At 47.8% G+C, this 23,684-nt stretch overlaps 4 protein-coding genes across 4 annotated transcripts; all 4 read left to right on the top strand.

Annotated features, from left to right (window-relative positions):
- Nucleotides 1–2,587: 2,587 nt before the first annotated feature.
- Nucleotides 2,588–3,980, top strand: LOC9645210 (3-oxo-Delta(4,5)-steroid 5-beta-reductase). Its single transcript, XM_002991948.2, has one exon. It carries the CDS (start codon nt 2,618–2,620, stop codon nt 3,701–3,703), a length of 1,086 nt encoding a protein of 361 aa, XP_002991994.1. The 5' UTR covers nt 2,588–2,617; the 3' UTR covers nt 3,704–3,980.
- Nucleotides 3,981–4,459: 479 nt separating this feature from the next.
- LOC9645209 (pentatricopeptide repeat-containing protein At5g39710) lies at nt 4,460–5,959 on the top strand. Its single transcript, XM_002991947.2, has one exon. It carries the CDS (start codon nt 4,460–4,462, stop codon nt 5,957–5,959), a length of 1,500 nt encoding a protein of 499 aa, XP_002991993.2.
- A 162-nt stretch (nt 5,960–6,121) lies between these two features.
- LOC112342989 (cilia- and flagella-associated protein 58-like) lies at nt 6,122–9,869 on the top strand. Its single transcript, XM_024665721.1, has 15 exons — nt 6,122–6,352; nt 6,433–6,520; nt 6,578–6,776; nt 6,850–6,928; nt 6,984–7,180; nt 7,236–7,437; nt 7,514–7,657; nt 7,717–7,917; nt 7,970–8,158; nt 8,214–8,486; nt 8,537–8,737; nt 8,800–9,039; nt 9,117–9,257; nt 9,342–9,518; nt 9,592–9,869. The coding sequence occupies exons 1-15, from the start codon at nt 6,242–6,244 to the stop codon at nt 9,799–9,801; spliced, it is 2,652 nt and encodes an 883-aa protein (XP_024521489.1). The 5' UTR covers nt 6,122–6,241; the 3' UTR covers nt 9,802–9,869.
- A 69-nt stretch (nt 9,870–9,938) lies between these two features.
- LOC9645208 (F-box only protein 6) lies at nt 9,939–11,579 on the top strand. The gene is made up of 4 exons (XM_002991946.2): nt 9,939–10,276; nt 10,400–10,475; nt 10,562–11,392; nt 11,461–11,579. The coding sequence occupies exons 1-3, from the start codon at nt 9,968–9,970 to the stop codon at nt 11,389–11,391; spliced, it is 1,215 nt and encodes a 404-aa protein (XP_002991992.2). The 5' UTR covers nt 9,939–9,967; the 3' UTR covers nt 11,392; nt 11,461–11,579.
- The last annotated feature ends 12,105 nt before the right edge of the window (nt 11,580–23,684 follow it).

Raw genomic sequence — 23,684 nt, 5'->3', positions numbered from 1 at the left:
CTACATCATAGATTCATCTCTCTAAAATTAGACCATCTGTACTAAGTCTCTTTCTATCCATGGCCATGTTTACCAACATTGCCACTGGATTAAGGCCCATCGGCCTGACTATTAAGTCCCACTATGCTCTAAGACTTCCTGACTATGTGACTGTATCCTTGGTCATTACACCAAAGGATTGCTCCTCTTCCTTTCCATAGTTTGGGACTTTAGGATAACATTTTGGAACACTGAGGCCTTATGCGAGCCTCATGGGTACTCTCCGCACCTTCTGCCTTTGACTGTTCTAGCCATGGGGTTAGAATGAGGTTTCATTGAGCCATGCCAAGTATCCAAGTAAATAGTGCCACCCACGCTTGGACTGAGAGTATCAACCATTCAATCTCCTGGGGGAATTATAGCCAACTCTTGAACACTTCACCAAGCTACCCTTGTTTATCAGTCTATATTCATTGTAACCTATATTAGTATTTGGACTTGGACTCAGACTCGGTCTCAGACTTAGACTTGGTCTCGGCCTCAGTCCCAGTTCCATTTTGGACTCCATCTCAGGCTTCATCTTAGTTCCATCTCGGACTACATTTTGGACTCCATCTTAGGTGTATCTTGGATTTCATTTTGGACAACATCTCAGGTCCATTTTAGATTTTTTCTCAAGTTCATCTTAGACTCCATCTTAGATCCATCTTGGACTCCATCTCAAGTCCATCTCGGACTCCTTCTTGGGCCTATTTTATACTCCATCTCGAACTCCATCTCGGGTCCATCTTGAGTCCTATTTTAAACTCCGTCTTAGGTCCTTTTTCTAGAGACTCACTTACAACTTGTTTCATGTTCGTTCCCTGAGCACTTCGTTAGGAGTTCCACTCCCATTCTTGACTATTTAAGTGAAAGCATTTTAGTCCAAATGTGTTGCATTTGTTTGGCTTCTACTTCAGCATCAGATAGCATTGTTTCAGCTCCACTTTGGGGCTTAAGGATTTGTGTTTCACATATCCCGGTCCCCTTATAGGTTTTTACTTAAACAAACCAAAAATAATTTGTTATACATTACATATAATTTAATGAATTTATTAATTCAATGTATCTAATGGAAGTTTATAATTATAAACATGCTTATAATTTATAAACACAAGATTAATCTTATTAAATATCAATAATTAGATGGTAGAATAAACTAGAATATACTAAGAAGTGTTTAAGAAAGTTTATAAATTAGAAATACAAAATTTATCTAAATGAATAATAAATTGTTTTATGTTGCATATAACAACACTTGGTTTACTTAATAGTAGTGTTATTCTTGCCAATAAGATTAGATATTGGTAGTTCACACAGATCTAAATACTATTAAACTTACTAAAATACCTATTTAATAAAAATATTTCCACTAACTTAATAGAATATTCTTTAGTGTGCAGAATATTCTTAATATTCTTGTCAATGGTAATGGTTCTCTTGGCTCCCTGTTGACATGGCTCCCTATATTGGTAGATTCATGTATGGTTGTCTGTTGGGAAGAGGTAGATCCTTCAGGATTTCTGCCACAGCTTTGAGTGAGTATTATCATTTGTTTGCACCAAAATGCTTTCATGAATCCATAGTTTTGGTACTTAGAGTTGCCACAGCTTTGAAGTATGTAACTAATCTTTGAAATCTTCAATTCAATATTGATGTGGATTGATGCTGGAGGAGTCTTGGGTTTAGAGATTCAGGTATGTCCAGCTTAGTATGTAAGAGTTCACTGTTTCACCTGTGGCTTGAACTACCACTACTTTCTACATTGTCTATTATGTTTGGCAAAGGTAACATATAAATAAACAATGCTGATACTTTATTCTCCAAGACTGCAGCCTCAAATTAATTGCTCTACTAAGCAATACTTGTACAATGCCTTGATAGACAATGCCTTTTTATTAGTGAAGTAGTAGAGTTGATGCTGCTCAAAGATTGGACAAATTGGGGATTAAGGAATGCACATGATGCATTGAGGGTTGTGATAAGTAATTTTTATATGTATCAGCTCCAATGTAGGTGCTAGTTATATCATCATGAAAATATACAAAATAAAGAACTATAAATTTGCATATAATAATAATGATAAGATAGTAGTGTTATTCTTACTTATTAATCCAATTGATCAAATAAAATTTATAATTATAAGCATGTTTGTAATTTATAAACACAAGATTAATTTTTATTGCATATCAACCATTAGATAATAGAATAAAAAAGAATATACTAGAAAGGGTTTAAGAATGTTTATAAATTATAAATACAAAAATTAATCTAAATGAATAACAACAGTTAGAAGGTAGAATATCCTAAAATATTGAAGCATATTTTAGGTATATTCACTACTAACAGGTTTGCTTAAGCAAACCAAGATGGTAAAATATTCTAGAATATCCAAGCATATTTTATCTATATTCAATATCCATTAAACAAACCACAAATTGATCAGATGCAATGCATCACCAGATATAAACTATGTAATTTTTTTTAATATTACATACTGTTTTGTCATTTTTAAGTAGATGCTTCTTTCACCACGGCACGGCACCACATCCGCAGACCAGTATTTAACTCCACTTGGGCCCAGTGTTTGTGTGTGCCTATGGCGGAAGAGCGTGTGGCGATTGTAATCGGCGTGACCGGCATCAATGGGAACAGCATCTGCCGCAAGCTCCTGGAGCAGGGGTCCTGGCAAGTCTACGGCACGGGGCGCCGCGATCGCCCCGACTGGCTGCCCAGCAAAGTGAGCTACGTGCAGCTGGATCTGCTGGATGGGGTGGATGTGCAGACCAAGCTGTCGCCGCTCAAGAACCGCATCACGACTCTCTTCTGGGCGGCCTGGATCCCCATGCAAACGGAGGAGGAGAACTGCGATGCGAATGGGACGATCTTCCGCAACACCCTCGACGCTCTGCTTCCAGGAGCGCTCCGCCATGTCTGCCTGACCACGGGGGCGAAGCACTACGTGGGGCCGTTCGATCAGTGGCAGGATGTGATGCCCGCGGAGGTTCCGTTCCGGGAAGACTCTCCCAGGCTTCCGGTCCCCAACTTCTACTACGTCCAGGAGGATCTCCTGTTCGACAGGGTGAAGCAGCACCCGCATCTCACGTATTCGATCCACCGCCCCGGCGCCATCTTTGGATTCGCACCCAGGAACTATATGAATTGTATCCTGGGGCTGGCCGTCTACGCCGCGATCTGCAAGCGCGACAAGCTGCCATTCCGATTCTTCGGGAGCAGGGCGACATGGGAGGGCCTGATAGATGCATCCGATGCGGATCTGATTGCCGAGCAGGAGATCTGGGCTGCCACGCATCCGGCTGCCAAGAACCAGGCGCTCAATACCACCAACGGGGATGTGTTCAAATGGAAGCGCCTCTGGGCTGTGATCGCGGACGAGATGGGGCTGGATCCTGTCCCGTTCGACGGCGAGAGCTTCAACCTGGAGAGTCTGATGAAGGGGAGAGATGGGGCCTGGGATGCGCTTGTGCGCGAGCATAAGCTGCTGCCCACAAAGTTTCAGGATGTTGGGCAGTTTTGGTTCCTGGATGCAATGTTCGCGGCTCCGGTGGAGAACTTGTGCAGCATGAACAAGAGCAAGGAGCTCGGGTTTCTGGGATTTCGAAACAGCGAGAAGTCTCTGCAGCACTGGATCCAGGTGCTCAAGGCGGAAAAGATCGTGCCCTAGTTCGCTGGTCGCAGGCGAATAAGCGGTCTGCTAACTTTGGGAAAGACCCGGAGACTCCTCCTGCGACCAAATAAGCGAATAAGCGGTAAAGCGAATAAGCGAATAAGCGGTTTGCTCTTCCCCAAGAACGCATGTACAGAATCGAGTCCAGTCCAGTCTTTGTGTGTTGGTCTTTCTTTAAATTATAGTAATGCTTGCGGCGTGATTATTATCACTTGAGATCGATAACATGGACCTGTATACATTGTTTTGTAATTGAAGTGTTTGTGTTGGTTCATGATATTGCCTCTTGTTGTTACATTGATGATGAGGAGCTGTTAATAGTTTTTGTGGACTGAAGACTTTCCTTTGGGACTTCACACTTGCCGAACCTGTCTATTATGGTATAGCCCATCCTAACGTCAGCCTCCACCCGGATCAGCTCAGCTGATCAATAACCTTTGAGTAGACTACGCATCATAGGCCGAGATCGTCCTTTATGAGAATTTAACTAATATACAAGATAGATAGTTTTTATAAACGTCCCCTATTCTAAGTATTTTTTTGTGCACACATTTACATAAAGAAAATGTGTACTCTATACATTTTTATAAGATAGATATAATTCTTCAAAGGTGTCCTAAGCCGTTAGATTGCCTCCAGCTGCAGGACGGCTGCGATTTTCTGGGTCCTTAAAATTATTGGAAAATAAAAACCTTTTTTCTCTCAGGAACCCTAAACCCACCGTGAATATGTGGTTTAGGGTTCTAGGGCAGCATGAGGTGCTGCATTGGCGCCCTCCGTCGGGCGTCTGGGATGACGATGGTCGTCCCGGACAGCAATCCTCGCGCAGGGTCACAGGCAAATGCGGCAATGTCCGCGGAATGGCTGCAAGAAATGAAAGAGGAGAGCGCCAGGAGGGTGCGGGAGCAAGCAGCGCGGATCCAAGCGCTGGAAGAAGGTGAGAGGCTGCTGAGAGCGCATTCCAGATCGCTGCTGGGCAGCTACAAGGGCCGGTTGACGCCGATCGCCGCCGCATTCGCCATCGGCAAGACGAGGAATCCGGCGGAGGCGAGGGCTCTCTTCGATTGGGCGGGCAAGCAGACGGGATTCATCCACAATGGCGAGACGTGCGCGGCGCTACTGCGCGTCTTCCACAAGGCCCGCCTCGCCGGCGATGCCTTCGCGCTCTTCACGAGAGACCTCTGGCGCTACTGTGCTCGCAGCGCCATTGCGTACAAGACCATGGTGGAAGGCTACTGCTACGTCGGGGATATGGATCCGGCAACGAGGATTCTAGCACAGATGGAGAAGATGGGATTCCACATTGATGTCGGCCTCCACAACGCGATTCTCAGGGGATTGATCAGGGCCAAGAGAGTCGACGACGCGCTGGATCACTTTGCAAAGATGGAAAAGAACCGTGACACGGATCTTGAGTCTTACTCCATCGTCGTCTCGGCGCTGTGTGATGAGAAACGAGTGGACAAGGCGGTGGACCTCCTCTACAGCATGAACGAGGAAAGCTTCTTGCCAGATGTTGGGATCTACAACAGGATCATCGAGGCGATGTCTGAGCTCCAACTCCACGGCGCTTACTTGCTGTTCGAGCAGATGATCGAGGCTGGTGTTCTTCCAAACTCTGCGACTTTCAGCTTCCTTGTTCGTGGCTGCTTCAAGCGGGGATTTCTCGACGAGGGCAGCGAGTTGCTGCGGCAGATGGTGGAGTCCGGCTGCGTCCCGGAGCTCGCGACCTTCAATGCCGTGATCGAGGGGCTGTGCAAAGTTCGTCGCGTGGAAAACGCGCGATGGGTGATGAACGAGATGGCTTCGCAGGGATGCTCTCCGGACGCTGCAACGCACAGGTTCTTGCTCGAGGCGTTGTGCAAGATGGACAAACTGGACGAAGCTCACCGCCACGTCCAGAGAATGATCGCTACCGGGTGCTTGCCGGACACGGTCACGTACTCGTTCCTCATCAAGAAGCTCTGCAAGGAAGGGAGGCCGATGGAAGCTCACAGGATTTTCAAGGAGATGATTGGGATCGGCCGCGAGCCGGACAGCTCCATCTACAACTTGCTCCTGGCGAGCCACTGCGCCGCGAGCAAAGCCACCGCATGCTACGAGCTCTTCACCCAGATGAAGGAGAGGGGAGTTCTTCCGGAGCCCAGGAACTGCCTCAATCTCGTCCGGCTGCTCCACAAGTTCCACAGATTTGCCGAGGCCAGAGAGGTCGGGAACGCAATCCCGGAGGTTCCTCTGCTACTCCTCCGATGATCAGTGCTTTCTCGGATCTTCTCGGATGAACTAGTGATCGATTTCTCTGATCGAGGGAGCGCGAGCTTAGAAGAAGAGCAAGAAGATAAAATCTGGGAATATACCTCGTTTTTGAAATTGGAGATGGCGCAGTTAGAGTTAGGGTTAGGGCTTTAGAACAGAGGGCGAGGGCCTGGGAGAATGCAAGCGGCATGCGCTTGGAGCGGGGCTTGGATCGTCCGCCATGATTCTGCGAGAAGCGTGGAATTTTCGCTAGTGTGAGCTCAAGATCCAGCGCAAGAAATGGCGGACGACGACGAGGAGGCCGTGCGCAAGGAGAAATTGAGGGCGCAGGAGGCCATGGGAGGATTTGAATTGAAGGCATTTGAGGCTCTGGAGCGGGATTTTCAAGAGGTTTTGCTTCGATTTTTCTTTTTCTGTGTGAAATCTCTGGTTTTGTTTTACTAAGAGGGCCGCCAGCTCGTATTGTGTAGGTTCTGCAAGAGTTACAAGCGGATAAATCTCTTGATCGCTTTCGAATTGAGTATGAGAAGCTGCACAGGGCTCTCAAGAAATCTCATGGTATGCCTTCTTTGCTAGTAAAGTTTGTGTTTTATTTTTCACTTTCTCTTCTTCCAGAGAGCGAGAAAAGACTCATAAAGAAATGCCGAGAGCTCAACACGGAGATTTTGGCAAATGCTTCCAAAGTCCAGAATGCTCTGAAGCTCAACGAGGAGGATCAAAACACTATACTTGCTTTGAAGAAAGAGATAGACAAAGCATGGAAAATGGTGGATGCTTCTCAAGAGAAGGAGGCCAAGGCGAAAGACAATATCCTGTAAGCGATACTATTTTCTTTCGCAGTCATTTTACTCGCTTGCTTTTTTTCTTTCGACCCGCTTTGATTGCAGACAGCTAAAGACCGAAATTGCGAACCTGAGTCAGATAATTGAGCAAGGATGTGGTCTGAGCATGGGACAGGAGCAAGAGGTAAGTGAATCATGAATTCTTTGTTTTGTTATTATGGCTGTTTCTATACTTGCAGCTAAACGAGTTGTTGAAACAAAAAGAAGACCTGACTTTGGAAAGGGACCTGCAATTGGATCAAATAGTTCAGCTTCGCAAGGAAGTGACCGATCTTAGCGAGAAACAGAAGGTAGCGGAGGAGCAGAAGATTTCTATGGAGCAGGACGTTGCTAGTCTTCGAGAGCAAATCGCTGCGAAGAAATCAGAAAGTGAAAGGTAGATGCAACTTGTTTGCGTGGCTGATTACTCAAGTAGATGTAACTTGTTCTAGGGAGCAAAAGAAGAAGGAGAGAATGGAAAAAGACATCAAGGACTTGAAGATGTCTTTGGAAGCAAAGCAGAATGACATCCGAGTTAAACAAGCAACGCTTACAGAAAATGAAGAGCAGGTTGCCCGGCTAGAGCTAGCGCTTCGAGAACAAAGACAAGCAACCGAGAAAGCTCAGAAGGAGCTCGATATTGTGACTCAGAAGGTCACTCTCGAAGCGATGTCCTTCACTTTGCTTACAGCAGATAAACCTGAAGAGTGGCTTTTACTGCTAACATCAGGTTACAAAGCTTCACGGGGACCTGGAAGAGCAGATACACGGGAACACTCAGCTCCTCGCCGAGAACAGTCAAAAGCAAGTGGAAATGAAGCTTAAAGACGAGGAAATTCAGGTTCTCAAATCTGAGATAGCGCGCGTAAACAAGGTTTGTGAGCTTGCAAGTTGACTCGTTCGATACCAAGTGTGCTAATCAATCAATTGCAGATACGGGAGGCTACAGTGAACAAGCTGAAGGGTGCAGAGAAAGCGAAGGAAGACGTGGAAAAGCAGCGGGACTCTGTCAAAAGCGACGTCGTGAATCTAGAAAGGGAACTAGAAGCGCAACGTAAACTGACAGAACAAGAACGTAAGCGTCAAGAAGACCTGTTGCGGGAGCGGGATGTGTTGAACAAGTTGAAAACACAGGTACATTTCATTTATGCTGTGGTTGCTTTGCTGATTGCTTCCAACACCTCAGGCAGAAACTGCTATCGAGAAGCAAAGCGATCTGGTGAAGATCAACGAGGTCGCTGTACATAACCTGGAGATTGAAATACAGACATACCGACAATCATCTGCGAAACAAGAGAAAGTGATACAGCAGCTCGAGAAAGAACGACAAAAGTACGGTGCTGAGGCCACTCAGGCTGGCGTCAAGTACATGCAGGTTCTTCTGTTCCATGGCTGCTTGGTTGCCATACGTATTTACTTTGAGATTGCAGGCATTGGATGAAGTTAAATCCCGAGAGGTTACTATCATGGAGCTCCAGAAAAAAATTCTAGAAGCGGAAAACAAATACAAAATCCAGCAGAACCTCTACGAGTCTGTGAGGAGCGAAAGGAACCTCTACAGCAAAAACCTGGTCGAGGCTCAAGACCAGATTGACGAATTGAGACGAAGGATCAAAATAATGAACCACCAGATCGAACAGTTGAAAGAGGAAATAAATGCCAAGGATCAAGCGCTAATCAAAGAACACGCAGACCATGCTAAGGTATGTTTTCCTGTTTCTTTTTCGTGGTATGACTATACGCTGTTTAACAGATTGAGAAAGAAAGAGAAGCGTTGAAGCAAGATCTTAGCAAAATTCACCAAGAAATCAGGGAGGCGGAGTCAGTCATTGGATCGCATCTGTCTACCATTGAAAATCTCAATCACATCATCAGCGAAGCGGACGACGAACGCTCTCGGCAAAAGAAGGAACTTGATGTCATTAAAAGCGAGAGAGATATCCTAGGAACTCAGGTGAGATTGTGGTTGCCTTTCTGTCTCTCTGACTTTGCGCGTTTCTTTTTCCGCTGAAACAGCTCATGAGAAGAAACGAGGAGCTTGCATTGCTCTATGAAAAAATCAAAATTCAGCAGTCCACGTTAACGAAAGGACAAGTCCAGTATCGTTGTCGGCTGAACGAACTCCGACTTTTGAAGATCAAGATAACAGATTTGAAGCGTGAGCAGAGTATATTGAAAGGCTCCGTCAACAACATTCAAGTTCTGAAGCGAGAAGTTCACAATCTCAGCCGAGAGCTTCTGCAGGAGCGCACAAAGGTTCGCTAATAAAACCACTGGATCAATTTCTAACCGCACTTTTTTTTCCTTTGTGTGTGTGTGTGTGTGTGTGCCAGGTAAAAGCACTGTCGGAGGAGCTAGAGAATCCTCTCAATGTGCATCGGTGGAGGCAACTCGAAGGAACTGATCCCAGCGCTTATGAAATGATATTGAAGATCCAAACTTTGCAGAAGCGGTTGATCTTAAAGACCGAGCAGGCAAGTGAAGGACTTCGTCTATTTGTTTTCTTGTTTCCATTCGTTCTTGTTTCGGTCGTCTGACATGTCCGAGTTCTCTTCCAGGTCGTTGAGAAGGATCTGCTTATTCAAGAGAAGGAGAAGCTGTATGTGGAGCTTCGAAACATCTTGGCAAGACAACCGGGACCAGAGATGGTAGAACAATTGGCGGTCTACTCGAAAAGTCTCAAGGAGAAGACGAGGCAAATGAAAGCAATGGCATCCGAGCTGCAAATGTATCAGGTTGGTTTTTTCTCTTCGCGTTCTGTTCTCTCTCGTTGTGATTGAGCAACTCTTCATCTCTGAATCATCACAGGGGCAAGTTTATGGATACAAGGCCGAGATTGAGCAGCTCAAAGGCGAGATTGACTCGGTGAAGAAGAAGTTTTTCGAGCACAAGAAGAAGGAGCAATTGGAGAGGGAGCGGAGAAAAGATTTGGACTCGCAAGGGTCGAATTTCTCGTCGGGGAACAATCCGCTCAACAAAGGCTTCCTGGGTGGAGGCTACAATCTACAATCTACGTGATTCTATCAATCACTCGGCAATGTATATACCATAGCTTGGAAAATTTAAATAAAGGCATATTCGAAGATTCTAAACTTTGAGCTCAAGCAACGCCAGCTAGGGTTTAAGGTTTTTGCGTTGCATGGAATCTCCACTGCCGCTGCCTCTGCCGCGATTGCTCCAGGAGATGATCCTCGCCAAGCTCCCGCTCGACGATCTCCTGCGGTCGCGCGCGGTTTGCAAGTTCTGGCGCCGCATTTCCACGACGAAGAGCTTCTTGCGGAGGTATGACATGGTCATCGGCGCCAAGCCCTGGTTGCTCTTCATGCTCGCGCGCAATGGCTTTGTCTTTGGAATGGATGTCCTCAGCGGCAAGCCAAGGGGCTTCTTTCGCGAGCCGAGGAATCCGTGGATCCCCACGACACCGGACACTAGCATCGTCTCGTGCTCGCTCGGCCTCCTGCTGCTCCAGGACAAGCACGGCCATTTCACTGTGGTATGTGTAGAAAGAAAATTCCCCTTTCTTCTCTCGATCTATCACTTCCAGGGAGAAAGCTTTCGTGTTTCTCGATCAATCGCTCTAGACAAGACTCACGATTCTCTTCATTGCTTTTCCTAGGTGAACCCTTTCACCAAGGAGACCAAGAAGCTCCCGTCTTTGGATATGAGCTCTGGCGAAGAGATCGTCTACTCCGGTAAGTAGCTCCAGCTGATTGAAACGAAAAGAACGAAGCTTACACCTTTTCCTTCTCTACTCACAATGTCCGTGGTTTCCATCCAGGCATGCAGTGCTCGCATTCGGCCTCGTCATATAAGGTGTTCACCATGGGTGTGATGGACGCGGACGAAATCAGCGGGTTGCTGTACGAGGTGAGCGTCGTCCAGCCGGTAGACCTCCCCATCCTGGTGCCGGACATTCGTGAGTACAAGCAGCCCTTCATGCGCGTCTACTGCTCCGAGACCGGTTCCTGGACGTCCATCACCAGGTTTCCTGCAGGATTTGTGCTCCCTTTCCACTTGCTGTTCAAGGCACACCAGAGTTTCATCGCAAACTCGGTGCTCTACTGCACCACCAACGTTAACAACCTTCCCGGGAAGATTGCTCGCTTCGACATCGCCAAACTGGAGTGGATCCCGACTCTGGTGGACATCCCAGAGGACTTGATGGTTATGAGCTTCATGGTGGACAGTGATGGGGAGCCGATGGTAATCGTGGTCGACAAGAATATGAGCAAGTTCTCCAAGGCCGTGATCGAGCAGGACAAGCTAGTGATCACAGAGGAGCTCCAGGTGCCGAGAGAGATCCTGCCGACGAACGGGCTTATGTTCGGCATGATGGACGTGTGGGGCTTTGGACATGCGCTTCTGCTTTACATCCCCGTTCAGAAGAGCAATGCATGGGATCTCAAGAAGTGGGACGGCCGGTCTCTCATGTACAAAGGCAATAACATCAAGGAGGAGCCGACGATACAGTGCTGGTTTGTCAGTCTGCACAACTCCACCGTCTACTTCCAGTGCTTGCCGGAGCCTCATCTTCCAATCGGCGCCTTCGTGACTGGAGCTGCGGATGTTCTCAAGCTTGTCTACAGTCCTAGCCTTCGTCGTCCCTGAGGCAAGTTTCAAGCAATCAGTCTTTTAGCTCCGCCATGTAACGGTGATTTTTTCTTCTTTACTTTCCAGGCGAGATACTGGCGAGTGGTTCGTTTCTTTTGGACTTGAGATTACGACTCAAGGCAAACCGCTGTGATTATCAAGCAAGTAACCAGGTGTCTTTCTTGTGATAATGAAACCCATGACATTCTCAGATCATTCTTCCATGGGAGAGCCTCGAGGAATGAGAGGCTTAACGAGAGGGTATGGATCCATTATTTAGCTTGCTATACTTATCGGCTTCAACTACAACTTGAAGCCGGAAGGACAAGAGTGTCAAAGTAACTCTTGTGCTTCCGGCTTCAAGTTGTAGTTGAAGCCGATGAGATCACTGGTATGATGCTCTACAAGAATGTTCTCAGCCTTGTTCACGTCTCTGAGGCACGCTCAGTACTTGTCCAGTGTAGATTCAAGGCAGCTGAGTCCCGGATGTACCTCAAGATGGTGCTTGGACGAAGGAGCAATGCATTGTTAGTGTCGTTCACCATAAACGCGACAAGAATTCGTGGTTTACTCAGGAAGAACGTCAATTATTTGCTTAACTTGAATATAATTATTATCCTAGTTAACAATTAATTTAAGCTATTTAATCTAAGTTTCTCAACATGGAAGTATTTAAACCTTTAAGATTTTGTTTAATTTGAGCATCCATATCAGAAATAAGTTAAAATCTACCTTATTCACAAAACCTGTGTGACCAATGTTTTGAATGGTGCAAAGATCAAAGTAAACAAGAAAAAACCACAACTTTTGAATATAACAATGCCGTACTCATTGCTTGGTAACTACATTAAAATTACCATGTTTCTTTATTATTTTTATTTTTAATAAAAAGTTTATTAGTATATAATATTAATTAACTTCAAAAAATTTAAACACTATTTTAAGTTAATGTATTTTTAATACTTTACTTTTTAAAAAACTTTTATGTGATACCTTTCTATTAAATTAAATATTCTTTAATTGAACATGGGGAAAAAATAAACACATGCAGAATAGTATTTTCTTTACAAAATTTCAAATATTTAGATTTCTTACAGTATTATAATTGAGTAGATGTCCATATTTAGTCTTTAAATACAATCTTTATATTCTCCCACTACCTTTGATTTTAAAGTTAGTCTTATGCTATTGCATCTCATGGTTGCTACCACAACTCTACCATACCAATAGCATTGAGCCATAGGCTTTGTCTATTGACTCGTTACAACTATGGTGGAGAGAGTGATTTTGTTGACATTCAGCTTTTGAAGATCCTTGATTATTGCTGGTAGTGATGAAACCCTCATATAACTTTTAAAGACGGAGTCCGAGATTCGAGATTGGGTCCAAGACCAAGTCTGAGATTACGTTCAAGATTGAGGCTAAAGTCCGAGTTTGAGATCAAGTCCAAAATCAAGTCCAAAACCGAGTCTAAATACTAATATAGTCATGGGGTGAAAGCCTAAAGTGATTGTCTCCTAGGGGGAGGGGGGCTGTAGGGGTTCCAAAAGTATAATAAGGATAGTGAGGTTAGGAAATCAGTCTTGAAAGAATTCTCCAATTGTGCTTCCAAACTGACTTAAGGTTGAGATTGGGGGTTAAAGGCCTCGGCTAGGAGTGAGCATGGAGTTAGATGGTGCCAGAGAGGCTACCCAAGGAAGTGTTCAAGATTAGCTCCCACTCTCAGAAGAGAAATTAATTATAGTGCTCTTGGCTTATGTGGAGTGGTGCCCCACTTGAGTACCATATGGCTCATTAGTCTTTGCTCTTTAGGGGCTTGGGCCTTTCCTTCAGAATGAAAGTGGGGGAGTAAAAGTATTATACTAGGTTGTTAGGCTATAGTGTTTCCCTTTGGGGTCCCGAAGTAAGAAATGCATCTAAAGCTTAGGATTTAGAAAGTCCCTTGATTAAGTCTTGTGGTACTAAGGGATGTTAAGAATTTGAAGTTTGGTGTGTTTGGCTGCTTGTGCTTGTGGAGAGTGTAACCAGACTTTAAATCTAGTCTAACCCGAGGGGGGGGGGGGGGGATTGAGAGAGAATTTGGGAATTCGTAAATAAATGGTTAATGCCTTGTTGTTTGTGTAAGTAATTGAAGTCAAATAGGACTAAATAGGAGCTAGTAACATAAGTGGGAACTTTGGTAAAAGAACTTAACTAAGGCTAAGGCAATAGTGGTTAAATAGACAAAGTAAACTGACAAATTAGAAAGGAAAATTTTATGATTTACAATGGTTAAGTGACTAAATAGAATGGAAAATTTAATTGTTTACAATTTGGTATTGGAGTGTGAGACACAAAATCCCTAGGCCCCAAAGTGGAGCTAGAAAGGGTGCCACATGGTAGTGGCTGAAGCGAGAGCCAAACGAGCATAACACGTTTGGACCAAAAGCTCCGACTTGAAAAGTCAAGAGCGGGAGTGGAACTCCCAAAGAAGTGCTCGAGGAACGAGCACGAAGCGAGCAAAAAGCGAGGCTCCAAAAAGGGACCCAAAAGGACCAACACATGACACGTGGGAGTGTCCGAGATGGACTCGAGTTGGAGTCCGAAGTGGAGTCCGAGATGGACCCGAGTTGGAGTCCGAAGTGGAGTCCGAGATGGAGTCCGAAGTGGAGTCCGAGGTGGACCCGAGATGGACCCGAGATGGAGTCCGAAGTGGAGTCCGAGGTGGACCCGAGATGGACCCGAGTTGGAGTCCGAAGTGGAGTCCGAGATGGACCCGAGATGGAGTCCGAGATGGAGTCCGAGGTGGACCCGAGATGGACCCGAAATGGAGTCCGAGATGGAGTCCGAGATGGACCCGAGATGGACCCGAGATGGAGTCCGAGATGGAGTCCGAGATGGAGTCCGAGATGGAGTCCGAGATGGAGTCCGAAGTCAAGACCGAGACCGGGACCGAGACCGAGACCGAGACCGAGACCGAGACCGAGACCGAGATCGGGACCGAGACCGAGACCGAGGCCGAGGCCGAGACCGAGCCCGAGCCCGAGTCCGAGTTCGAATCCGAGTCTGAGTCCGAGTCCGAGTCCGAGTCCGAGTCCGAGTCCGAGTCCGGAGCTTGAGAGGGTGAAAGCCCAAAGCGTTCGTCTCCCAGACCCTAGGGGGTTTGGTGAGCTCCAAAAGTATAGTAAGGGGGAGGACTGCAGTGGAGCCAGTTTGGCCAGGAAAGGCCAGTTTGGCCCAAGAAGGCCAAACCCAGTGTTGGGTGATGAACTGACCACTGGGAAGTCCAAGACTAGAGTGAATACGGACCGACAAGCGGGGTAGCTTCGTGAAGTGTTCAAGAGCCGGCTCTAGTTCCCCCGGGAGATCGACTGGCCGATGCTCCCAGTCCAAGTGTGGGTGGCACTACCTACTTGGATACCAGGTGTGGCTCAACGGAACCTCGCTCTAAGCCCATGGCTAGAGCACCTAAAGGCGAAAGGCGGGGAGAGTACCCAGGTGGCTCGCGTAAGGCCACGGTGTTCCGAAATGTTGTCCCAAAAGCCTAGACTGTGGAAAGGAAGAGGAGCAGTCCTCTGGGGTAGTGACCAAGGACACAGTCGTGTGGTGAGGAAGTCCCAGAGGACCATGGGACTTAGTGGTCGGGCCTGTGGGCCTCGATCCAGTGGCAGTGTTGGTAAACACGGCCAGGGGCAGAAAGGGACTTGGTAGGAACTGACAAAGGGACTTTGGGGAAGGCGATTCCCCAGGTCGGTGGGCATCCTAAGGATGCTAAGGAGTGGATCTAGGATGACCACTCGTGAACAGATGGCCCAGTCTTGGAGAGACGGGATGGTGATGCAAGTGGTATTGGACCACTAGTGCAGCAAAGGTGAATGGGCATGGCTTTAGCGTAACGGGCCGAGATGTCAGTGGTACCTTTGGGTGTCGGTCTTCGGACCAGACACGTGGAGCACTTGGACCAGGTGCAAGTGTTGAGTGGCATGGATGCCATTCTTGGGGCTAGCAAGTCCCAAGTCCTGAATTGGACTAATGGAGGTTGTGAATGAGACTCCTCCAAATGGTCGGAGGTGTGGTTAAGTGACTAAAGTAGAATGGAAAATTTAGTCTCTTACAACTTGGTATCAGAGCTGTTCCTTAGTCCTACTTTTATTGGCGCTCAAGTATATCACCATTGATATTGACATCGGAAGGTCCTAGGAGTGGTCCTATCCTTGAGGAGTAGCACGTCGAGAGGACATGGCTCTCCACTCGAGTTCATGCATGAACTTGGGCGTGATGTGGTGGATAAAAAAAAGGGGCCAGTAAGGGAACGACTTTGGGATCTTGGGAACAGTATATGGTTTTCCTCAAAGAGTTGGGGATGTGATCCAGATGAGCGTTTGACTTAGCAAACTGGCTAGTGTAGTTGTGGTAAACAACTACAGTTGGGATCACGGGAAAGATAAAGACTCCAAAGCAATAAAGGAGTCACAAGATTTTCCTCATATAGTTGAGGTTGGTGCTCATGAATGTGAGACCAGAAGTAATGACCGTGGGAGGTTAAATACGGAAGAGGACTCAAGTCCTTGAAAAGGAAGCCGGGGCTACCTCTAATAAATGCTGGAACAACCCTAGGTGTTGGGGGTGTATTAAGTGGATGAGTTGGTGTTCTCATCACATGGACAAGTAATCCTAAGGGGCAAAGGTTGCCCCCAGAGAACAAAATCAAGTGTCGGAGTAACACTTGTGAAAATAGTCCTTTTGAGTAAGACAGGAATGCAAGAAGTGTATTCCAGTGAGCTAGTGCCTCACAAGTAGGACCTTACGGGTCTGTGGATTAACCAAGTCCAAAACTGTTGGATGACTCAAGTAGAGTCAACGGATGGTCCTAAAAGGACTGATGGAAGCATTTGGACTGAGGTGTGTTGTACCCCACAAAGGATGGGGGGGGATCATAGGATCCAAGGATGAGAACAGAGGGTATCTCATCGATGGCAAAATATGCCATGCTAAAATTATGGGAAAGGTGTTCCCAGAAGAAAACAACTTTGACATAAAGTTGTGTGTGACCTCTATGGTGCAGTGCTAACGGATGGTTGGCATGAGAAAGAGCGGTGTTGGTCTTGGCAAAGACTTAGACACGAAGGGGAAATGTCATAGAGGTAGGCTCATGGAGCCGATGGTGTGGAGACACCAAATGTGCCAAGGTGTGATACCTTGAGGCTATGTTGGTGGGTTCATGAGAACCCCTTGCCAAAGGAATCCCAATGGAAATGGGAATAGCATAGCCTAAGCTGCAGAGCATGCAGTTGGAGTGTGGTGACCCAGATAATGATGGAGGTGTGAAAGCACCAAGCAATGAGTTGTAGGACTTGACAACTATGAGGCAACCAAGCAAGAGGTGCAAAATAACTGGTTAAACGGGTAGAAGGTAGCTACCCAAGACTTCTTAATAGCATAAGGAAGTTGGATATACCCTTACGGGGGATAAGTTGCTTGTGTTGCGATATAGTAGGTCAATGTCATAAAAGGAAATACTCATTGTCAAAAAAGCCATCATTGGGACACCCGAACACTCTAGAACACCAGAAGGTGGTGTTTGATGTCGCGAGGGCAATGGATCAAGCCCAAGGGACTAAGTCCCTAGCGAATGATGGATAGAAGGTGCTATCCAAATGTCCAAGGTTGCGGAGACAGGAGAGGACTGTCTACCCGAGTTGGACAAAGCCAAAAATGGAATTTTGGCAAGGCTAGTGATGGGCATGTAAAGGCCCATAAGCAATAATGTAATCCCAGTGTGTGGGATTATAAGGTGAGCATACCCGGATTGAGGAACCACTCCCTAGGCTATTGGGTAGGTTCATCCCTAAAAATACTTGCTAAAGCATGATAGAAAGTGCAAAGCTATCCTCCTGGTCTGGAGGAGAATGACCAAAGGAAAGGTGTGAAGCCAAAAAGCAAGAAGTAAGGGGATAGAACCGAACCGTAGGAATCAAAGGGCATAACCAAGGTTGGTTATGCCAGCTGGGAGTGGAGAATCAAGTGGGGGCTCGAGGGTGTTGCCGCTAGCAACCGTGATGCCATGGAGAGTCTAAAATATGGAATTGTCCATGTTAGACTATGTGGCATTTGGAAGGCTTGCAAAAAAGGAGGCCTTAGCAAGCTGAGGGACAGAGTTCCTTCAAGGTTACCAAAGACGATTCTAGGTAGCTTAGTACCTAGAAAGGCCAAGTGTAAATGGTTCATGGAATGCGCGAAATCAGAGTGGCGCAGCAGAAGCGTGGTCTTGAAGCTTGCCATGAGGCAAGGCTATCAAGGTTACGGAAGTAGTTCCCGAGTGTTCAAAGAGGGGGCTTTGAACGAAAGTCGATGGTCAAGGACTTTCACGCTTATGCAGGAACCTGTAAGCCACAAATTTTTCCTTTCCAATTTGCCAGCTTACCTCGTCTATCTGACCAACTTTGCCTTGGCTTGTGCTAAGTTCCCTCGCCAAGGTTCTCGCCTATGGTACCAGCTCCTACTTGGTCCTACTTGGTTTCAGCTACTCACTACACGAGCAACGGAGTGTTAGCCATCCATCTACGGATTCCCAAATCTCTCCCAATCCCCCTCCCCGGGTTAGACTGGACTTAAGGTTCGGCTACACTCCCCGCAGGCACAAGCAGCCAAGCACACCAAGCCTCCAGATTCTTAACACCCCTTGGTACCACAAGACTTGATCATGGGACCCTCTAAATCCCAAGTCTTGGGTGCAGCACTTGCTTCGGGACGTCGGGGCGAAACACCGTGGCCTAACGGCCCGGTATGGGTACCTCTACCCCCCCTCTTCCATCCCGAAGGGAAGGCCCAAGCCCCCAGAAGGGCGAGGACCAATGAGCCACGAGGTACTCAAGTGGGGCACCACTCCACCTGAGCCGGGAGCACCGCAGTCGGTTTCCCTTTCGGGAGTGGGAGCTGCTCTTGAGCACTTCCTTGGATGGCCCCTCCGGCACCAGCCAAGTCCATGCTCACTCCCACCCAAGGCCCCTCGTCCCAGTCCCAACCTCAAGTCGGTTTGGAAGCCCAACGGGAGAGTCCCCTCAAAACTGGTTCCTGGACATCACTATCCCTACTATACTTTGGGAACCCCCGGCAGCCCCCCCCCCCTGGGAGACGCACGCTTTGGGCTTTCACCCCTTGACCCGTATTAGTATTTGGACTTAGTCTCTGGCTCGATCTCGGACCCGATTTCGGATCCGACTTCGGATTTGGTTTCGGACTCGATCTCGGACTCGATCTCGGACCCGATCTCGGATCCGACCTCGGACTCGACCTCGGACTCGGTCTCGGACCCGATTTCGGATCTCGGACTCCGTCTCGAACTTGGTCTCGAACTCGGACTCGAACTCGGTCCCCGAGTCGGTCTTGGACTCGATTCCGGACCCTATCTCGAACTCGGTCCTAGAGTCGGTCTTGGACTCGATCCTTGACTTGGTCCCATCCGATGAACTCTTTGTCATTTTGGTCAAGCTTTTGGGGATCCTTTAGCCTACGACATCTCGGGGAGTCGGTTCCTTACAACTCCACCACCCATAGAAGAAGTTCGATGCCCACATCGAACGTCTTGTTTTATCCTACGACTTGTTGACCATGTCTCCAGGGGCATCCCCCCACTTAGCGGTGTGCCTAAGTTAGCCTCCCCGGCCAAGAGCCCATGACAACGGAATATAGGTGTCCCTATACTCCTCACCTCACCACGCCCTAGTATGGGGTCGGGACTTGAACCCAGCCTTGCTCTACTAGGGGGTTGGGACTCGAACCCAACCTCCGTAGAATACGTCTACGGATTCGACATCCCCGCAGGGAGTCGGGCGTAGTGCCCTACGCCTGGTCGACCTATCCAACCCATGCTAATTAGCTTACCTTTGGCGCGCCTTCGGGTCCCAACATATGCCACTTGCTCAACTTTGCAAATTGATATTTTTAATTGAATTTTGCATAAGTACATAGAGTTCTGCCTTGCAGAAATTCCTCCACTAGATCTCGAGCGTTCGCTAGGTTCTCCTCCGGTTCCCATGTTGCTTCGCAGTGTGGAAATCCTCTCCACTTCACATGGAACTCTCTCACCTCGCGTCCTTGTCGCTTGCTCTTGCGCGCATTGAGGATGGCCTCGACTTCGTATTCCTCTTCCCCTTGGATAACCTCAGGTAAAGGTCTCACTTGGTCCTTGCGAAGCGGATCCTCAAAGTACGGCTTGAGTAAGTTCACGTGGAACACTAGGTGCATCTTCCCCATCTCTCGAGGAAGTCGGAGTCGGTAAGCCACTTTACCGATTCGTGCCTCAATCTCGTAAGGCCCCGCGAACCTGCTTAAGGAACTCAAGATCAATTCATTTACAGGAATACATGCATCTTTACCTTTGGGTCAACTTTCGGCTGATCCCACTTGGTAGTCTGAGGTTCTTGGTGTTCAGCCACACCTTCTCCCCAGCTTGGAACTCTACATCCCGACGCTTCTGGTTCGCGTATTTGGTTTGCCTTTGTTGAGCCTGTTCCAAGGAATCCCTCACTAGGTTCCAAATGCTGAGTCTTTCCGCCGTGAATGCCTCCACTGCGGGCAACTCTCCATGATACTCGGCCACGCCGAGTTCCACAGGACCTTCAATAGCTCGCCCATTGATGACTTCCCATGGACTCACCCCGATACTCGAATGTGGTGAGTTGTTATAACACATCTCCGCAAGTCCCAAATGACTTACCCAATCGGTCTGGTCTCCCGAGACATAGCATCGCAAATAATCCTCCAGCTGCCTATTCACCCTTTCCGTTTGTCCGTCTGTCAAGAAGTGTTAGTTCCCACAACTTGACTCAATACCCCATACCTGTCTGTGGGTGATAGGCTGTGCTGAATTTCAATTTGGTGCGATACTGTTCCAGGAGAGTCCTCCAGAACCTACTGGTGAAGATCTTATCTCGATCGGAGATGATCTCTTCCGGTCTTCCCCGCACTCGAACCACTTGTTCGAAGAACAGCTTTGCCACACCTTCCGCATCCACCTCCGTTGTGGTGGGTATGAAGTGTGCCATTTTCGAAAATCGGTCCACCACCACGAATATCGCATCAAACCCCTCGCTTGGAGGGAGTCCCGTGATGAAGTCCATCGTAAGACATTTCCACGGGTGATCTGGAATTGGGATGCTTTGCAACAAGCCCCCACTAGCCTTAGTCACGGCTTTTACCTGCTGACATGTTGGACATGTCTTTACATAGTCTTGGACGTCCTTAGCCATATTTGGCCAATGGTACTTCCTTTTGAGTAAGTCCATCGTCTTGGGCACTCCACTGTGTCTCGCAAGAGGTCCGTCATGACACTCTTCTAAGGCCACCTTCCTTAGTTCCCCTTCTGGAACATACACCCTCGTTTGCTTGTAATAAATGAGTCCGTTGCGTTCCGCATAGCCCGTTTTCTCTTCCGTTGGCAGCTCACCTCTCTGGTGAGCTTCCCGCGCCTCTAGATTCCTCAGCAACACTTCTTGTGCTAGACCATCGTTCTCATATGCTGTCCGCACATCGTCCCAGAAGGTTGCTGTTGCGCTGGATATTGCCAACCTCAAGCTCGCTTTTCGACTTAGCGCATCCGCCATGATGTTGCTCTTCCCAGGCTTGTACAGAATTTCGCAATCAAACTCGGCCAAGGCATTAGCCCACCGACCTTGTTTCCCTCTTAGGTCGGGCTGTGACAAGAAGTGTTTCGTTGCCACATTGTCCGTGTAAACCTTGAAGTGTCTCCCAAGGTAGTGTCGCCACTCCTTGAGCGCCTTGACCACCGCAAACAATTCCTTCTCGTGGGCAGGCCACTTCCGTTGAGCCTTGTCCAGCTTCTTCGAGAAGAACGCTACCGGATGGTTGTCTTGCTTCAAAACTGCGCCCAACGCAAAGTCCAAAGCATCCGTTTCTACCTCAAAGTCCTTACCAAAGTCTGGTAATGCCAATACGGGAGCCTTCCTCAACTTCCCTTTGAGGTGGACGAATGCCGCCTCGCATTCCGCTGTCCACACCATCTTCCCTTTTCCTGTTTGGTCCGTTAAGGGCAGGGCTACTCTCGAATAGTGTCTGATAAACTTTCGATAGTAGTTGCATAGCCCCAGGAATGCCCTCAACTCATGTACATTGGCTGGTCGCTCCCATTCCTGGATTGCTTGGACCTTCTCCGGGTCCACCTTGAGCCCGTCCTGGCCCACCACATGCCCGAGAAACTTTACCTCTTGTTGAGCAAAGTCACATTTGCTCTCTTTAGCATACAGCTTGTGTTCCCTTAGTTTCTCAAACACCTTCGCCAAGTGTTCGGCATGCTCCTCTAGCGTCTCGCTATAGATCAGGATGTCGTCGATATAGACGACCACGAAGTGATCCAGATAGGGTACAAAGATATGGTTCATCAACGCCGAAAACGTTGCCGGTGCATTGCACAGCCCAAAGGGCATCACCAGAAACTCAAAGCTTCCATACCTCGTTCGACAGGTTGTCTTCTCGACATCTTCCTCGGCTACCCTGATCTGGTAGTATCCTGACCTTAGGTCAATCCTCGAGAAGTATTTTGCCTTTCCCAACCTATCGAATATGTCCTCAATCCTTGGCAAAGGGTACTTGTTCTTCTTTGTATACTTGTTGAGCAACCGGTAGTCTATGCACATGCGCATAGATCCATCTTTCTTTTTCACAAATAACACCGGCGCCCCATACGGCGACTTGCTCAACCTAACATACCCTTTGTCCACCAACTCCTCTAGTTGGCACTTGAGCTCCTTGAGTTCTTTTTCGTTCAAACGATAAGGGGGACGAACCACTGCCTCAGCACCCTCAACTAGCTCAATCTTATGTTCTATCGGTCGTGCTGGGGGTAGCCCCGCCGGTAGCTCCTCCGGCATGGTATCCTGGAATTGGTCCAACACCCGCTGGATCACTAAAGGTACTTCTTCCATTCCTGTCTTTCTGTCACTCTTCACCGAGAGTAAGCACAAAAAGGCCGCCTTAGTTCCTTTAGTGAGTTGTCCTCTCGTGGACACCAGGTTTAAGCAGGAATCTTTGGCCTTGCTTTGCCCTACCTTTAGATCTTGGGCCTCCACCCTAGATCTTCTTCCTTGGGCATTCGCCAGTACCACAAGGTTTCTACCTTGTCCATGCAGGGCTACCACGAATCGATTGAACCAGTCCATTCCGAAGATCACGTCAAATCCCGCCATGTCCAACACGGTGAAATCCATGTCCACCTTCCAAGTCCCCACTTCGACTCTCGCTTGTCGAAGTACCTCATCGGTGCTTTGGCTACCTTGAACAAACTCTATAGTCCTTGGTTCGCCTAGCCGCTGCACCGTTAGTCCGGCTTGCCGGACTATGTCTGCAGCCACAAAATTATCCAAAACACCCGTGTCAATAAGGATCTTAACAAAGCTACCTCCGAGCTTCCCTCGGAGGGCTAGTAGATGTCGCGAACGACTCTCTACCAAAGTTGCTCGTGTAATGAGTAACTTTGAGTTAGGGACTGGATCACATACCTCATTTTGGACTTCGCCCGACTTGATGGCCATATTGGCTCTGGCCTTCTTCGGGTAGGGACATTCCCTCGAGAAGTGTCCCGCTTCACCGCAGTTGTAGCATACGTTGTTTCCCACGCTGCTATATGACTTGACCTTCTTATCCGTGGGTTTATCTCTTTTCGCCTGACTCCCCCACGTACTCGCTCGCTGGCCACTGGATCTGCCTTTCCGGAACCCCGAGGACTCATTCTTAGAGAAACTCTTCTTGAATTTCCCTCTGCTAAAAGTTCCCCTTGGTTTGGCCCCTTTGCTAAACGTGGATCCCGACCCCGTCGTGTTCCCCTTTCGTAGGTTATCGTTGAAATGCACCTTGATGGCCGCATCCAACTCTTCTTTGTAGTTGGTCGGGTTCCACCGCATTACTTCGCCGCGAGCCCAGGTTTGCAAACCTGATATAAAGGCATGGAACGCATCCATATCCCCCATGTCCGTGACAAGTATCCTCTTTGCCATAAACCCATTCACATACTCCTGAATGGTTCCAGTCTGCTTTAGCCTACTCAGCTCGTCCCTTAGATGCAGAGTAGCATTCGGAGGAACGTAAGTTGCGCGGATCCTCGCCTTCATCATTTCCCAAGTGGCCACCGGTCCTTCGTTGGCCTCTGTCGTTCTCCACCAAGACTTGGCATTATCTGCCAAGTATGGTTTTGCACATGGGACCTTCTCCGAGCTTGGTAATTGCAACGCTCGAAAGTAGTCCTCCATATCGTAAAACCAATCCTCCACCACCTTATAGTCGTTCACTCCCTTGAAGACCGGTGGGGGCTTTGGTTT

Source organism: Selaginella moellendorffii, unplaced genomic scaffold, assembly GCF_000143415.4.
Source record: "Selaginella moellendorffii unplaced genomic scaffold, v1.0 SELMOscaffold_126, whole genome shotgun sequence".
Classification (NCBI taxonomy): domain Eukaryota; kingdom Viridiplantae; phylum Streptophyta; class Lycopodiopsida; order Selaginellales; family Selaginellaceae; genus Selaginella; species Selaginella moellendorffii.
This window is presented reverse-complemented; position numbering and strand designations above follow the sequence as displayed.

Bases quoted from the DNA above. Each gene is read 5' to 3' on its own strand.
- LOC9645210 (XM_002991948.2), top strand. From the start codon at position 2,618: ATGGCGGAAGAGCGTGTGGCGATTGTAATCGGCGTGACCGGCATCAAT.
- LOC9645208 (XM_002991946.2), top strand. From the start codon at position 9,968: ATGATCCTCGCCAAGCTCCCGCTCGACGATCTCCTGCGGTCGCGCGCG. The intron at 10,277-10,399 runs GTATGTGTAGAA...TGCTTTTCCTAG, and splicing joins AGCACGGCCATTTCACTGTG to GTGAACCCTTTCACCAAGGA. The intron at 10,476-10,561 runs GTAAGTAGCTCC...GTTTCCATCCAG, and splicing joins CGAAGAGATCGTCTACTCCG to GCATGCAGTGCTCGCATTCG.
- LOC112342989 (XM_024665721.1), top strand. From the start codon at position 6,242: ATGGCGGACGACGACGAGGAGGCCGTGCGCAAGGAGAAATTGAGGGCG. The intron at 6,777-6,849 runs GTAAGCGATACT...CTTTGATTGCAG, and splicing joins AAGGCGAAAGACAATATCCT to ACAGCTAAAGACCGAAATTG. The intron at 9,040-9,116 runs GTTCGCTAATAA...TGTGTGTGCCAG, and splicing joins TTCTGCAGGAGCGCACAAAG to GTAAAAGCACTGTCGGAGGA.
- LOC9645209 (XM_002991947.2), top strand. From the start codon at position 4,460: ATGAGGTGCTGCATTGGCGCCCTCCGTCGGGCGTCTGGGATGACGATG.